This window comes from Thalia democratica, chromosome 6 (assembly GCF_965202585.1).
Source record: "Thalia democratica chromosome 6, ktThaDemo2.hap1.1, whole genome shotgun sequence".
Lineage (NCBI taxonomy): Eukaryota > Metazoa > Chordata > Thaliacea > Salpida > Salpidae > Thalia > Thalia democratica.
Genome location: NC_139170.1, coordinates 44,396,216 through 44,413,501, shown reverse-complemented (window position 1 = coordinate 44,413,501; position 17,286 = coordinate 44,396,216). Strand labels below are relative to the sequence as shown.

General features: G+C 26.0%; 1 protein-coding gene across 1 annotated transcript; it reads right to left on the bottom strand.

The window, feature by feature from the left end:
* Positions 1-7,663: 7,663 nt before the first annotated feature.
* On the bottom strand, positions 7,664-10,862 carry LOC145837942 (catechol O-methyltransferase A-like). Its single transcript, XM_082945436.1, has 3 exons — positions 10,627-10,862; positions 9,530-9,860; positions 7,664-8,046 (listed from the first exon to the last, which is right to left on the bottom strand). Exons 1-3 carry the CDS (start codon positions 10,825-10,827, stop codon positions 7,919-7,921), a joined length of 660 nt encoding a protein of 219 aa, XP_082801562.1. The 5' UTR covers positions 10,828-10,862; the 3' UTR covers positions 7,664-7,918.
* Between the last annotated feature and the right edge of the window lie 6,424 nt (positions 10,863-17,286).

Below are 17,286 nucleotides of genomic sequence, written 5' to 3'. Positions count from 1 at the left end.
AACATGTGCAGCTATACTTTTTAAATTGTAAAAAATTAGTCTGATAATATAGTAAGTGTAAAAAGTAATAAACTATATAAATAAAATTTATTTATCAAATATAATTTAAATTAAAAACAAATACCAATTACAGGTAAATATGTATGAACATTATATTATTTGTTTAATGTTGAATATAAAGAATTCTTTATACTAGAATTTTTTTAAAACTAGACATAACATAAAATAACAACTCAATTCATCTTTTTTTTTTTTTTTACTTTTTTTAATAGAATTTTAATAGAATTTTAATAAGGTTTCCTAAGTTTTGTTGTGTCACTGTTTAATTTTAGAAAAATTAATTAAAATTAAAAATAATTAAAACTTTGAAATTATTTGATAAGTGTAAAATAAAAACATTAATTTCGTCGATTCCACTTGTTCTATCAATCATTGGCTATAAAAACATAGCTTTCTTTTGTTATCAAAATGATTATTTATTAAATGTGTAAACCACAGAATATTATCACAGTTTTTGTTAACCACACTAAAGCGCAATGGGTCCTCTCGTACTCAAGTTTGAAGTTTGTTTCACTACACTCCGAAGAGGCAGGTGCCACAAACGTTTCTTCACCCGAGAAGCTGCCAACTGGTACAAGTTTGAAAATTACACCGCGAGAAGATACTGCTTGAAAATCCTCAACGGCTGCACCAAGCACCTGAACGTTGGCGGTTTGACGTCGCAGCACGTCGACTGCTCGTTCGAGCTGGGCGGTGTCTTCTTTCCGCTGAGCGAAGATCTGACGAACGGAACGATCGGCGACCTGGCTCACGTGTTCAGTGATGCGGAACCGACGAAGGACGAGATGGTCATCAGGATTGACTATTTGCACGCCTTCACCTACAAATGAGCGTTTCATGTTCGAAGGTTTAAAGTTTTATGTAACTTGTGTTGCTTTGGAAACAATTTAACATTTAGAATTATTTTTTATATTAGATTTAAAATGCGAAAATTAAATTTACGTTATAAAAAAAGCAATTAATTTTAAGCAATGTTTGATATTTGTCTTGGTGTGGTATGTTATAACGTCTAAATAGGAAAATCATTTCAATTTTTTTTTTACAACTTAGACAAGTTTTTTTATTGATACTAATATAAGTACTTCTTGAAACTATGTCTTAAACGTTTAAAGCTAAGAACTGATTTATGATTTATAAATAAAAGTGTGATGTATTAAAAAACAAAAAATTAAAAAGCGTGTTGTGTTTAAATAGTATTAGTTTAGCTAACAAGTTACTATGCTTTTTTCTTAAGACAAAACTGGTGGCTTTTTTTGCAAATATGCGACATAAAAGTTTATAAGCACTTTGAGAAAACTAGAGGTATTGGCAACGTGCGGCAGTTTTTAAATATGTTCAACAAAACCTTAAGTATACAACTAAAAATAAACAAACAAAACTGCTTTTAATTATAATAAAAAGTAGTAAAACATCAACCACAGGTGTTTAAGATTCTTTTAATCTAGATTTAGCAAATTAGATAACACTTAAAAAGGATGTCTTTTGGAACATATAAATATGCTTGAAGCCTTTATTCTGCAGATAATTGAGTAAAAATTAAAACTAAGTTCTCTAGATTACTTTCATAACGAAAAAAATGTTTTAAAGTAGATTTTCTAGTCTTGTTAATTAATAAGTTTTTATATTATAGTTTAAAAAATACATTTAAACTATAAGAAGCGTAGTTTATACAAAATAATATCTAGTTATTGTTTAAGTTTAATAAAGATTATTTTTCCTTGTATTAAATATCACAATGTAGTAGCACAAAATAGTTTAAAAACCCAGTACTTTACTTCACATAAAAAAGACCGAATGTATTTTGTCGCAAATCTGTTCAAAATAATTTTTCGTTTAATCAACTTTTATATGGTCTCATATGTTATATTACGAGACTCTATTTTTAAGGTGTATATCACATGTTAATTAAATTTTAGGAAAACACAGTTATTTTCTATAATATGTTTTTGTGTACTTTATGAATTAAGTTCATTTCGTATTGAAGTAACTTACGAGTGTGTTTGAATATCATTTGGTGACAGTTTTAGTCATTAAACTGACAAAATAAGTCAACGATAATAAAAAAATTTTTAAATAGCTTATCCGTTTAGTGTTCATGATAATTTGAGAACTAATTTTGAAACATCTAGGTTTTAGCTCGAATGAAAAAATCTACTTTTGCTAATGCCTACTTAACGTTTACAGCATCAACATTTTTGTACGTTGTGTAGTCTTAAACAAGTATTCTAGAACAACTTTGTTAATAAAAATCAAGTTTAAGCTCGAAATAGTGAATGTGCATTTTGTTTGTTAGTATTTCTCTTTACACTTCTCAAGTTTTCTTAAAGTCAAAACTTTCGTGAAACAATATTTAATTAGTTTTGTAACTATCGAGAAAACAGTACTTTTACTGTCATTACTACAATTAACGTTGACTACTACAAAAAAAAAATTTAAAAACAAGAGAAATTTTAATTTTAAGACTTATAATGAGATGAACTTTTTCCATGTACAAAATGTATATTCAAATTTACTAGTGCTTGAAATTGATAAAATGTTGTACAATAACTTACATTTTTAATATAAAATAAGAATGTCTTTACAAAAGAATTAATACATTTTTGCCATTAAAGTAATAATTATTACCCAGCTAAGTTATTTCAATAAGGATCAACTCATTTAAAATAGTAGAAATGATAAATGTGTTTGTTTAGTAAAACAAACGAAAAAAGTAATAATTCAGTGTATATGTTGATATTAACGCATTTAACTTTGCAGCATTGTATGGTAGTCGTTGGTGTAGTAAACTAAAACATTTGTTATTTATTTAGGCGTCTAGTAAAAAAAAAAAATTATAATTATTGTCACTAAAACACTATCTTAAAATTTTAATAGTAGTTTAACAGAATAAATAGCACCTTCCAGGTTTTAGTGTTTTATGTTTTTATAAAAGTTGATTTTGTACAACTTCTAACTAGACGTTAAAGTCTTTTAGCGAAGTTCTAACTTTATAAATTCTTTAAAATTGTAGAAGATTATTAAAACATGCTTTATAAGTTAAAATAGAACTCGAATAAAAAGTTTAATTTTTTTTTAGAGTTAAAACAATGGAAGTTATTAATATAATACTTGCACATGTTACAAGATTGAATGCTTTCAAGTGCTGCATTTCATGCAATATAAAGTACCATTGCTGCTACATTAAACCGGTTCACATAAAAATATTCACCTGAAATATTTTTAGTAAATTAACTCTCATTGTTTAAGTCGAAAGTGTTTAGTGAATAACGCTTTCGTAAAGGAAGGGTAATATTTTAATTTTTAGGTTAAGATAAGGTTAGTTACAAAATCATTATAAAAACTAGCATCTTAATGTACTTTATAAAATTCTAAAGAAACAATAAAAATGTTTGCTTAAAAGCTCTGGACTTCAGGTAAATGAGCTAACTTTTTCAGCAATTGGACACTCGTTGTTTTAAATAACTTGTTTAAAATTTATATTTTCTTAATTACTTTCTTTATGGAAAGTATTTATAACTAACGCTTCTTACAAAACTCGATCTAGCTTAAAGTTTCTTTTAAACGGATAAAGGTATGTATATAAATTAAGTAAACAAACCTTGTGTATTTTTATGAAAGGTTTCCAGACATGCCATTAAAAAACTCGTTATTTTGAAACATTAGGTATATTTTCTAAACAACTTCAATTGCACTTACTTCAAGTATTCTATTTACTTACTGTTTTACTTGCAATCAAGCCTTATCTTTTTACCTATCTACCTATCATCCAATAAAAGTTCGTTTATAGGTTATGTACAAGTTTTGTCCCTAAAAATCGAGAAGAACACTCTTAGAGCATAAATTTGTGAAACCAAAAGTTAAAAGTTGATTATACAATGACAAAACAAATAGTTTTTGAAATTTTCAACGTTGTGTTGTATAGAAACAATAATTCACCTACTGTTTAAAAGTCACAAAAAAAAAAGTTTTTTGATTAGCAATAACTGCAAACTACTTTTTTAAATTAAGTCAAATACTGATTAAGCTAATGTAGCTATTACATTACATTGTTGATTGTGTTATACGCATTGTATTTACACACATCTTTTTTGAAAATGATTTCAACAGCATTTTTGATAAATTAAGTATTAAGCGTACAATACTATAATCACTTAACGTTTTGTTTTACTATGTGCCCTAACCAAAACCTTTTATCTTTTATTCATGAGTAAGTGTTTACTAAAATTCTATTCTATCAAGTTATAACTTTTTCCTGACATAAAAAATGATTTAGGACTCGTATGTCTTTTAGCAGTTGTAGTAAAACCATTTAAAAATTTTCTAAATCTTATCCAGTTCTGATATTTACAAAAGGGATAGTGACTTTAAAAATTGTACAAATTTAAACAAAAATGTTTGTAATTAACAATGTATGTATAAGGTAATTCAAGAGGTTAGAATTAAGTAAAAAGTGCTCTAGAAATTAATAAAATATCTTCACATAAGAATTGAACACTGCGTTGCAGAAAATAACACAATGAAAAGTTTTAAACTCTTTTTTAATTAATTAAATTATTTATATAGTGAAATAAATACAGTAACGTGTTTCAACGAAAAAAGTTGATATATTTTTTGCAGAATTTATTAAACCAGTTTTAATTATTTTATAAAACTGTTGTAAGGTTCAATGTAAAAGAGTTCTAAACTGAATAAGCCACACCTACATCTCAAAATTAAAATGAATACTTGATAAAAAGAAAAAAATAAGTATTTGACACAACGTTTAAATGGTTTTAAATATATTTTTCAGCCAATTTTTGCTTATTTAAATGAGTTATAATTTTAGTTTTATTTACACGTGTTTAACAAAATAAACAATTGTTTAGTCTTAAGTGAAATAAATAAATGTTAAGATATTTAAAAAAGAAAAACAGTTTTGTCTTTTACTAAGTTTAAACAAAAACGGTGATTTAGTGTAAAACATTCAACAAAATTACCATAAATAGTATAAAGTAATTTAATTACAAAGCGTTTAGAAATAAGTTTGTTTAAATCTACCAAGAAAATCTTTCTCAGAAAAATTGATTAACAAACTGGTCTTGAAAAGGTTTATTAAAGCTAAACATTTAATATTATAACATATTGAAAAGAATTGCTTCAACTTGATAAGCTTAAAAGTTTTAACTTAAAGTTAATCAATGCAAAATTATATGATAAGAATTGCATTTCAATAAATAAAAAATATTTAAAAAATAGAAACTTTCAACAAATCTTGTTTATTTATACTCCTTATATATATGCTCCTTATGTATGTCCTTATATATATCTTTTATATATATATGCTCTCCTTACTTCACAATTAAGCTGCTAATCTTGAAAAACTACTTATAGTCTTATAATTGTAGCTCTAGCTTCTTACTTAATTGATAAACATTCTGTTATTGTTTATATTTGAAAAAAATAAACAGTATTTAAGCGTATTTGATACAGTCATGCTTGTTGTTATATAATGGCTTTAATTAATTTAAAATGCTTCAATTTTGCTTAAAAATTTCTGTCACAAATGATTGTTTATTACACCAAGGTTTATTTTGTTGCTTTCCGTTGTCTAGATACTTTTTGAAACATGCTTGTTGCATCAATATTTTCTTCGATTATTTTTTTAAAAGGTTTCGATAAGGCTACTAAATACCAAAGTTTAGTTAAGGATGGGACCAGAACGTCATGTCCCACTACAAGCTGTGGTCGAGGGACGGGTGTCAGGGCGATTCGTGGCAGCAGGCGCCGGTGGACTTCAGCACGGTAGACGTCCCTTTCCAGCTGGACTTCAGGCCGTCCGAGGTGTTTGCCGCCAGTAACGATGTCTACCTGGACAACCTGAAGTTTACCAACCTCGGTGAGTAACTTTGGGTGTAATACATGTCACATGCTAATAGCTGTTTGAAAATTGTACCTAGTTTTACAGCTGTTTTATTATTGGCTGATTTTATAAATATGTACTCTCAATTATTAAATTTTTGTGGTATGTGTAGATAATAAATATTTACAAATTTATAACTAATAAGTTTATTTATCTGAATTTAAAATAAAATATGAAATAGAGGTAGCTGAGAGGGCAAGTGGAAATTCACGAGCTCAATACGATTGGTGTGAAGCAGCACAAACAAATACTGATACAAACACCAATGCAAATACTGGTACATATACTGATGCAAACACTGGTACATATACTTATGCAAATACTGATACATACACTGATGCAAACACTGATACATATACTGATGCAAACACTGATACATACTTTGATTACTCGGGCTACTAATTTGTTTAAAACTTGAATCAGGATTTTTATAAAAGCTGTGTACTTTTCTTCAGATTAAACTTACTTTTATGTATAAATCTAGTCTTATTCTTTTACTGTATTAACAGAAAAAAAAAATATTGTATTATGTTTTTTGTGATCTACTGTAAGTTTAAAAGATACTTTTGTCAAACAATAAGATTCTTAAGTTGTATACTAATATAAAATATTACAGATATTACATTAATCGTTCTAACTGTTTTCATGAGTGCGCTAGTTTTTATACGTTTATGTTATTGATTTTTGTTGTTTTACTATGCAATTGTTTTTGAATTCATTTTCCTCAATGTATTAGCAATCATTAGATTATAAAAACTTGTATTGTTTCAACTTGTAGAGAAATCTCAAACTATTAATTTATTTAAGATATTCAAAGAACTAAAATAAAATAAACTCATAAAATTCTATAAAACTACCGATTATCAACATGTAAAAAGTTTTAAAAATGATAATTTGTTTAAGCATTCACTTTTAAAGGTTTAAAATATTTATAAACTATTTAGCATTAGTTTACAACTTCTAAAAATGTTTTAATGTCAAAGCATAGTTTTAGTATATGTTGTTTGTCTCCACAAAGGGGACAGAAATTTTTAACGTGATTTAAATCTTTTAAATATCGAATGATTTGTATATTAGTTTTTACGCTATGTAGAAACGATAATCATTTTCAAATTACAATGTCGAGTTATCGGGATAAAACGCAGAACCATTATCAAGTACTTTTCTAATTTCAACTAAGCGCTTAGAAATGATAAAGTGCTAAAAGTACTATTAACAACAATTAAATAACCAAAACATAAATTGAAATTATTTAAATATGAAACACTGTTAAGCTTTTAAACTACTTATGTAATTCATTTTGCTACGCCTTAAATGAAATTAAAAGCGAATCGCCGAACAAATGCAAACATAGAAGGTTTCTTACGAACAATGTGTTATTTAAACAAGATAAAATAAAGAGAAAGTAAAATATATGTATAACAAAATTGAGGTTTGTTCTGTTTCGACATTATAATTTTGACTTAATAGTAATACTTATAATTCAATATCGAGAATCAATTAGTTTCAACGTATATAATGTATAAAAGCGCAAACACCAACTTCTTTTTTTTTAAACTTGACTAACCTTTAAATTAGTTAAAACTATATCTCGGTATTAATGGAATTTGTTATGTGTTTAAAAGCTTCAAAATCTTTTAGGATTTGTGATTAGAAAAATCAAACTTGCTTGACAAATACAAACAAGAGCTTTATTTGAGCTACTCGGTAGATGAATTTACTTTTAAATTACATTCGTATTATAACTAACTTCACATCAATAAATAAAATAGATAACAAACAAAGTTCTATTAAACAAATTTACTGCTTTAAGAAAATTTCAACCGACAACAGAACACAAAAAAGAAGATAACTTGTTTAATTATAAAAGTTAAATGCATATCAAAAATTTAGCAAAAAATTACGGTTATTAAATTGTCGATATTTTATTAATCGTAGATGTTTTTGTAGCAGCAGTATTTAATCAACAAGATAAGTTGATTTTTCAATAGCGTCTTCTTGATCTTTTGAATATTCTAACTTAGAAGGAAAGTTCTCACATTTGTACTTTGGATTGTTTCGAACGTATTCTAAGTACTCCGGAGCACCTGTTGATTAAATGTAAACAGTTGAATAATCTTTTTGTTTTATTAAGTACATTTAATTATTTTCTTTTGAAACAAGTTTGATAATAAACTTAAAAATATGGATGTTTTTTACAAACGTTACTTGTTTTACTTAAAAGTACTATACTAAAAAATATCTTTTAATTAAATTATAACAAAGTTTGAAAAAAAAAAAAACTGTCTACACTTAGTTCAATGATTTCGCATTTTTTACCTAAACATACAGTGAAGCTAAAAATACAAATCATGTTTGTTTGTTTAAACAAGTTTATGAAGCACAAAGCTGAAACTGGCGCGTAAACTTTTAGTTTTGATAAGCACTGGTACACACAAACCATCGTTTTATTTTTTCGCTTCAATATATTTACTATGCAACAAAAAAAAATGTTTATCAAAACAAGAAAAAATCACATAGTAAAAAATAAAAATAACAAGCAAAAAAAAAAAAATAAATTATTAATAAAAGCTTTTTTAGACTTGTTTTTAATAAAATGAACGAGTGTTTACATATGTTTTTTGTGTTAGAAAATCAGCATATGCATTTTTTTATTCAAAAAGCAATTACAGTAACCTCTCGCTTATTTACGCACATTGTGTCCACAGAAAAAGTGCGTAAAGATATGAGAGATCGTAAAAAAACGAGAGGTACCAAATATACACACTACAATCGCTGTTTTTTAATATTGCTTCAATTAAAAGCAGACTGGGCACTTTCCCTCTTATAACTATTTGTTTACTTCATTTATAAATATGAAAACAACAGATAAAACTATACATATATTAAAAAAAAGGATTTGAATTTCTATAAAATAATAATAATACGAGTAGAAATAATTTTACTATTTTAATAATAAGTAGAAATTATATTTATCTCTATTTATATGTGACATTTATATTGTATTCTACTTACAAATTCAATTTATAATTAAGAATTTCTTTACAATTATAAAATGGTGTTTATTAATATATAGGGCAAGACTGCTGTATTATTTCTTTGTGTTTTAAACTCTAACTATTTTATTATACTTTCATTATTAAACTCAGTCTTGTTTATTTCAGAATTTCGATTTAATCTCTTATTGTTAACAAAATTTCTGATATTCTGAGGTATAACTAAATGTTTATTAATTAGTGAAAGAACATAAATTTACAAAGTCTAAAGATATAGAGAGGTGTGTTAGCATTCAAAAACATATTTTAATTTAAAAATATACATTAAACGTATTTGTGCAATATTAAAAAAATTAAAATTTTTATTTTCTGAATTTTATAGAATTTTGAAACGCGTAACTAAACGAGAGTGCGTAAAGATCCGAGAGGTTACTGTATAGGACAAATGTACAGCTAAGCAAAAATATTAAAAATTGTAAAACTTTGTTTCTACCTCACTCAGTTGCACTAACAAAAAACTCAAACTCAGCATATAGTGTTTGACATAACTCTATTGTAAAAACTTAAAAGTAACCCGGATAAACGACGTTGTCAGCAGCGACGACGCACCCCTTCCTCAGCAGACCCTCCTCCTCCAGCAAGATCAGGTCCCGCTTGTACAAGTTCTTCCAGTGGTCGATGAACACGAAGTCGAACTTGTCCACCCCTTGACCCTTCATCCCCTTGATCACCTCCCCCGAGTCGCCCTCCACCACGTTCACCCTGCCGGACACCCCGGCGTGCGCGAACACCTGCCTGGCGATCTCCGCGTGCTTCGGGTTCACTTCGGCCGTCCACAGGGTGGCGTCGGAGGGCATCTTTCGCACCGTTCGCAGACCGCTGTAACCCAGATACGTTCCCAGTTCCTGGGAGTGGTTATTATATTTAAACTTTGTAGTATATTAATTTCTTTCTGGAAGTTTTAATGATATTGATAGTAGTATTAGTTTGTTAATAGTTGTTGATGGTGATTATATCTTTTTTAAAAAGAGTATAAAAAAAAATTAAATCTTTTTATTACATGAATGTTTTGCAACAGTTACCTTTTTTACGATTGGCTCGACTAAGGAAATTATGTTGTAATTTAATTATGTTTATTTATACTGGTTAATTGCTTAAGCTCTATGTAAACCAACTTAAGATCGAGCAATTGAAAGTTAAAACAAATTTTAAACTCAAAGTCCATGCTAACTAGCTAAAATTCGGAAAAAATTAAATCCCTTTACGAAAAACTTGTACAATATACAGTTATTTTTATAAAATACTAAAGAGAAAAGTAATCCTGTCGGATATCACTCAAACTTTTGTTATTTCAACTAAATGTTTTCATTGTTGATTTTATTTTTCAATTCTACTTTTATTTCAATTTGTTATTACTCAACTCATGTGGATTATAAAACTTAAATATTATTATTAAAAAAAAGCGGAACTTTAGCTCAAGAAAGAATTGATTCAACGTAACGTTTAAAAATGTTACCAGCTAAACAAATATAGAACATTATATATTCCTAGTTACATAGCTCATACTCACTCCTTTATTTTTTATACTTTCTACGTAACATTGAAGAATCTTATTTTGAAATAACTTGGTATTTATCGGACTACAGCTAGGTTTTAGATGTACTTTCTCACCAGCAAAGTCTTCGGAGCTTGTTCTTCAATCATTTTATCGAGAATTTCTCCTTTGACGTCGCCAACGTTCATGTGCCACTCCTTGTTCCAGCAGTACTCGTCGATGGTTGCTATGACGTCAGATAAGTTTCCTTTCTCCGCATTCGCGATCACGTGTTCAAGAAACTTGTCAGGGCTACCATCAGGGAACTTTTTAGGCATCTCTGTTGCTTTGTTATAATAAAAATATGTATTTATTACCTGTTTGATTTTATACAAAATTACTTTTATGTATTTTCAATATATCTTTTGTATGATACTAAGAATAAAAGTATTAATTACATAAAAGCTAAATGCACGGAATCAATAGAAAAACAAATGAAAATTATAATTCACTATGCTATGCAAGTTTTGTTTAAAAATAAGTTTGGAGTAGTTTTTAATTTAAAAATTATTCTATTGACATCTACAACTTAGATCATAACAGCTAGTGTATAAAGACATTTTACTTAGATTTTTATTCTGGTCTCATTGTTTTACTTTTTATAACTTTTTAGCTAAACTTCTTTTTACTTCTAAGCTATATAGGACGTGTATTATCAAGTAGATTGTTGCGGCTTACTGATTCGTAAGTACGTATAATATTAATTTTAATAAAACAAAAACTTTTATATAGCGATTGCAGTATAGTTAAACTAAAATGTATAAAGTTGCGTTGTAAAATAAATCAAGCATTTAAATACGTCGTTTTTCCAACTATCCAAGACAATTAAGTACATTTTAAAGCGAATAAATGTAAGCTATGGACTGGTTTGCTTTTTATTATTATATTTTGAAAGATGTTTAAAGTACAAAAGAACGTATTCAGTTTTAAACTCAGAAACTACGAAGATTTGTTTATATACATTAAAATAACAAAAAGTTAGCTAAATACTGATTTATATATCAAATTTATTTGTATTTCTATAAAACAACTGTTCTATTTTATGAAATTTCTAAAAGTTTACATATAAGTTGCTTATAAACAAATTAGAACTTTACTGTTATTTTCATAAACTGGTAATTATTATCATAAAAGCTAAACAAAGCATTTTATACCACATTTCTTATTTAGGTCTTTTCTAAACTTTGATGTATATGTTTTTGTGTACTGTTAACCAAATTAAAATCTGTTTCAAGTTTTATTTTACTAATCAAATTTAAGCCTAATCATAAAGCTCTAGTATAAAACATCTATTATCGTTTTGAAAACAAAATTAAATTTACTTATTGTCAAACATTTTAAAATAATACATTTTTTGCAGTAAAAAAAAAGAAATTTTAAACAAAAGAACGAAAATACATTTGACTAAACATACCTTCTACTTAAAACTTTTTACTTAAATTAAAAAAAAATGATCATGTGTTATATCTAGAAGTTTTTTTTAAATATTCTAATCAGGTACAAAATGTTTAAATATTTGTATTGATAAATCTATTAATTTATAAAATTTTAAACTTACCATGAAATAAAACAAAAACTAATACTTTCTGTAATAAATGGTTTACTTTAACTTGTTTTCTATCTCTTTATAATTTAAACTCAGATGGAAATAAATTTCAACAAGTTATACTTCTAAAACAACTACTAAAACCATTTCGAAGTATTATCATTTTAACTAAAACCAATATAAAAAGTATGATAACTTGAGTAATCTACAAACAAACTTTTATAAACAGAACTACATTTGCTAAAAAATGTAACACTCTTCAGCTATATACTACATAAAAAAACAAAAATAACACAAATTTACTACCATGTGTTGCCCAACTGTGTTATTTTTTAATAAAGGAAATCGATTGGCTTGAGTGGCGGTTGAAATGAACAGTGTAATTGAAAAAAGAGAAGCAACTTTATTGCAGTGTATGGGAGTAATACAAGTGCTATTCTAGCTTTACAATTGTTTACTCAGCAAATACACTAAAAGTGGTTTAATGTGGTTTTTCTAAGAAATTTAACATAAAACGCCTTAGGTAGATTTATTTTTTGAGCAAACATAAATACTGCTATAAGCTGTGAACTTGTACTTAAGCAATTTTAATTAAAACTAGAAGTAAGTCGTACTAAAAATTGCTATACTTATTATATATTTTAGCTAAGATAACATTAAGCAAAAATGCTAAAACTAAATTTAGCGGTAAACAAACAAAAATTATTTACCTAATTTGGCTTCAAAAAAAAAAAATTTAAATGCTCCTAAATGTTTAATATAAGTTTTTGTGTATCTTAATGAAAGTTAATAGCTTTTTACTACAAATAATTAAGCAAATCGTTTTTATTTTCAGAAAAAAAGATTAAACCTGAAATTTTCGAAACCTAAAAGTTTTCACTTTACTACTAGCATAGGAAAGTGATATATATTTTTTAATTTCCCTAAGTAATACAAGATATATTTAGCATTGTTATTTTTAAAGAACTCAGTTTTAGTTAGCATATGAAATACTTAATTTAGACAAAATATTACATGAGTTTATATTTGTTCTAGCAATTTCAATAGTGTTTAGATTTTATATTTTAATGTTTTTTTTCCCAACTTTAAACTAAACTACACCTGGTAAAATTAAATTATAAAAAGGAAATAAAAAAATAAAAACAAAACTACTTTCACATACTAGTAGTTTATAAGTGTCATAAAACATAAAAAAAACTTTTTTGTTAACACTTTCTAAAAAACATTTGTTTTCTGTATTACATAAGCCCTTTGAAGCGAAAAAAAAAATATATAAAAAGGTAAAATAAACAACAGTTGCACAAACACGTTTCATTAACGAACCTTATTACGTGTGATGACAAGATAGAAATGAGCTAATATTTGCTAATATTTGTTAATAAAACATCATTTAAACCTTAACAATGTTTCTGCTTTAAAAAATTAGTTTAAGCAAGTTTTGAACTAAATGAATGAGAAAACAAAAGTTTGATAGTTATACACGATTTATATAAAAGTGTCACATTCTTCTAATATAAAAAGTAAACATGTTTTGCAGGGTTTCCAAGAGTGGGCCATTACAGAAATAAGCAGCAAAAGGGGGCGTGAGTAGTAGTAGAGCCACAGCGGGGCCACAGGCCATAATTTGAAAATTAAGCAACGTATTCAGTTTTTTATTATAATTTTTCTCTGGAGTTGATGATGAAAAGCATAAAAAAATAGATAAATGTCTTAGGCGTATATAATGGTAGTTTTCTTAAAAATCTTGACGGAGGGGGCCATAGTTGTTTTTAATTCTTTAAAGGGGGTTTTATTAAAAGAACTTATTAAAAGAAAACCCTGGTGTAGATAAAATTGATTACAGTGGTCACCTTAAAAAAAATTGTGACATGACAATTAAGATTCTGACAATTCAAGTTCTTTAAATAATGTTTATGAACTACTTATTAGAAGTAAAAGAAAAAAGAAAAAATCTAATTGTGGTCTAGGTATTAAGATTCCAGTTTACTAGATTTGAAAAATTATTTTAGCTTTATCTCAAAAAACAAAAAACACATTTTCACTTTAAAAATTTCATGTAGGTTTAATTTACAAGTTTACGATGGCTAGATAATTTAGTATTATAGCATTTATTGATAATAATTATTTTAAAAGAGCTTTAAGACAGCAAAGTTTCCAGGTAAACACAAACTAACATTCTAAGTGAATCTAGCATAAACCTTCATTTGTGTAAAATAAAATGATTCTTTTTATAAACTTATTCAGTTCTTACAACACTTGTTTATATTCTTATGCTAATAAAATTACCAACAATACTATAGTTTTTATTTTTTTTTAAATTGCGTATTTTAAGAATATCTACAAGTAAACTTATTAGACTCACTTTTTTTGCTAAAATAAAACACAATTAAAAATGTCGAAAAAAAAACAATAACTTGTGATGGTCCAATGTTATTAGCTCTAAAACATTTGGATTCAGTATAAAAGGTTCGAAGTCTGCCGAAGACGTTTTTTTTGAATTTATAACTGAAATCTAATAGTAAAAACAAACATTGTTATCTATTGTTAAAAGTTTAGTTATAAATTGAACTAGAAAACAGATCATTTAAAGTTTAGTATTCTAGGTTTCAAAATTTTAACCACTAGCTAAAGTTGAGTATCTCTTAGCTTTGAAAAAAAGCTTATTTGTATAACACTAAGAAGTATACTTGTAAAATTAGTTTAAAGTTAATTTTTTTAAAATTGATTCTTATCTTTTAAACATTTAGTAGCCCTTATATTATTTGTTTAGTTGCTGAATATTTTCTATAATTGCATTTAACAAAACACTTTTTTTAAATTATGCAACTGTCAACTAAAGTTTTTAAGCATTTGTTTATTGGAATGTAAACTTACATTATATTTTAAGTCAATTATGTTTACTTTTATTTTCTAATTTTTTTCTGATAAACAGTGCCTCTTGAAATAAGCTAAACTTCTATATAGTTATTAAAAACAAAGAAACCTGGAAAATACTGGAGTAATGTAGAATATAGTAGTAGTAGACTTTAACTTTTGACTAAGAAGTTAATAAAAAACATAACACACTAACAGCTTAAAAAAACTGTTAAAAAGTTTTATTAAACTAAATTACAGCTATTTGTTGTATTATCAGTTGATTAAAACTTTAAGACAAATTAAATTATGAGTCAGATACGGAAAAATATACTCTTAGGTAAACAAGTTGATTAACAACTTTTTAATAAGATTATGTAATTAAAATACATTGACTTTTACATTAAAATTGTAAACTTAACTATTAAAAAATTACTGTTGTTATGTCAGTATCATAAAACTATCTTAGTAAGATAAAACAATAAAAAATGTCCAAGTTAAATATTGTACAAGGAAAATGTTTAAATGTCACTATAGTTGTGTCGTGTTTGAGTAGTTCGAATGAAATGGGTAGGTTTAGTTAACTTTAAACTTTCAAAGATACCAAAGAAAAAAAATCGTAATAAAAGAAGTATGAAAATCTTCTTTAATATGACCGCGTTTTCAAATGCTATAAAATTTAAACTGTTAAAAGTTTGCAACACATAACTTATTTTCTACCCTTAAGTAACAGTAGTTTAACTTTTATAACTTTACAACTTGCTCATGAATTGATGCAAACATGTACTGATAACAATAATAAAATGCAAAAGCTAAAATATTTTAGTACAGCATGATTCACGCGTAATGATAGTTATAAGGAATATGGTTTGTGAGGGCCTTTGTGACGTAACAATTCTTTTTTAGTAGCTCACATCACAAAGCTAGAATATATACTTAGAAAGTTTTCTGACAATAATATATTAAACAATAATAAAATATGTACCTAAATTTTTGCAGTCACTGAAATGTGGCAAAAAAGAATCTGAGTCATTTTTTTTTATGTTAAAGCATTACAAATTTAGACTACCTATTTATTTCAAAACTCTATGCAATTATTGAAACACGGTTTTAAAAAAATACATTTCGTTTAATTTTAACTAAGGTAGGAGTTTTCAGAAATTAGGATTTAGAAAAAGTTTGCCAGCCATAAGTTTTGTTTTTGTTTAGAAAAATAACGTTTTGTTAGTTTAGGTAAGATAACACACTTGGCGTATTATTATACCTTCTTTATACTCGATTAAAATGTAGAGTTATTTTTTATACATTTCTATTTTTCTACTGTAAACCTTTTTCAGTAGATACATTTAATTGGTCTATTTAAACTTGTTATTTAAAAATAGATCATAAATATATAAAACTGAAAAAAACTGAGTTTACCTATACAAAACATACACTTTGTACAAAGAAAAATTATTTATCTGGTTTTATTAAAAATTTTAATGTAAAAAATTAGTAAGTTTTTACTTTAGTTAAAAACTATTTTAAAATTAATTAACTTTTGTAACTTTTCAAAGCTTAATATTAGTTTCGACCGCAAACAAAGTTCTAAAATATTGTCTGTAACAAGTCGTTATGATCAGTGGTTTAAAAAATATAACTAAATAACTAAAATATAATAAACCTTTTCCGTATAAAAATCTGCATTTTAGTTTAACTTAAAAAAAATATTTTAGAAGCAGCTTAAAAGATTTAAAATATTAATCGTTTTATACTTTAATTTCCATACAATTTCAGAGTTACTTCTTTGAATTTTTATAAACAGTTCGAGATTTTAGACATGTGTATACTATATTTTGATTTACATGTGGTTCATTAAATGATAAAAAAAGCGCTCGAAAATTTTGGTCTAAGGATCTGGTGTAAAGAGGAACCTTTTGGTTTTCGAGTCGTACACCACATGCTTATAAAGTTTCTTACGAGCTATTACACATAGTTTTTTTATCATTTAAATATTTAAATGTTTAGTAATAAAAAAATCAATTAAATTAAATGAAAATTGAAAGAAATAAAAACTTTATGAAATTAACAGAATTTTGTTTTAATAATGTACTTTAAATTTTGTTAAGTAACATAAAAACTGAAAAGTATATATAACTTTAAATTAAATTTTAAAAGAAGTTAAACAACACTAATAGCAAACGTGTGAATACTTGAATTATAGGTTCCAACTTTTTTTACGAAAGTAAAAATGTAATACGCTGAAATATTTTTATCAAAATTTTTATCAGTATTTTGTACTAAAAAGGTAATTTTTTTTTTATTTAATAATTTAACTTGAACAGTAAAAATAATTTAA

Bases quoted from the DNA above. Each gene is read 5' to 3' on its own strand.
- LOC145837942 (XM_082945436.1), bottom strand. From the start codon at position 10,827: ATGCCTAAAAAGTTCCCTGATGGTAGCCCTGACAAGTTTCTTGAACAC. The intron at 9,861-10,626 runs GTGAGAAAGTAC...AACCACTCCCAG, and splicing joins AAGCTCCGAAGACTTTGCTG to GAACTGGGAACGTATCTGGG. The intron at 8,047-9,529 runs GTTACTTTTAAG...TTTAATCAACAG, and splicing joins TGACAACGTCGTTTATCCGG to GTGCTCCGGAGTACTTAGAA.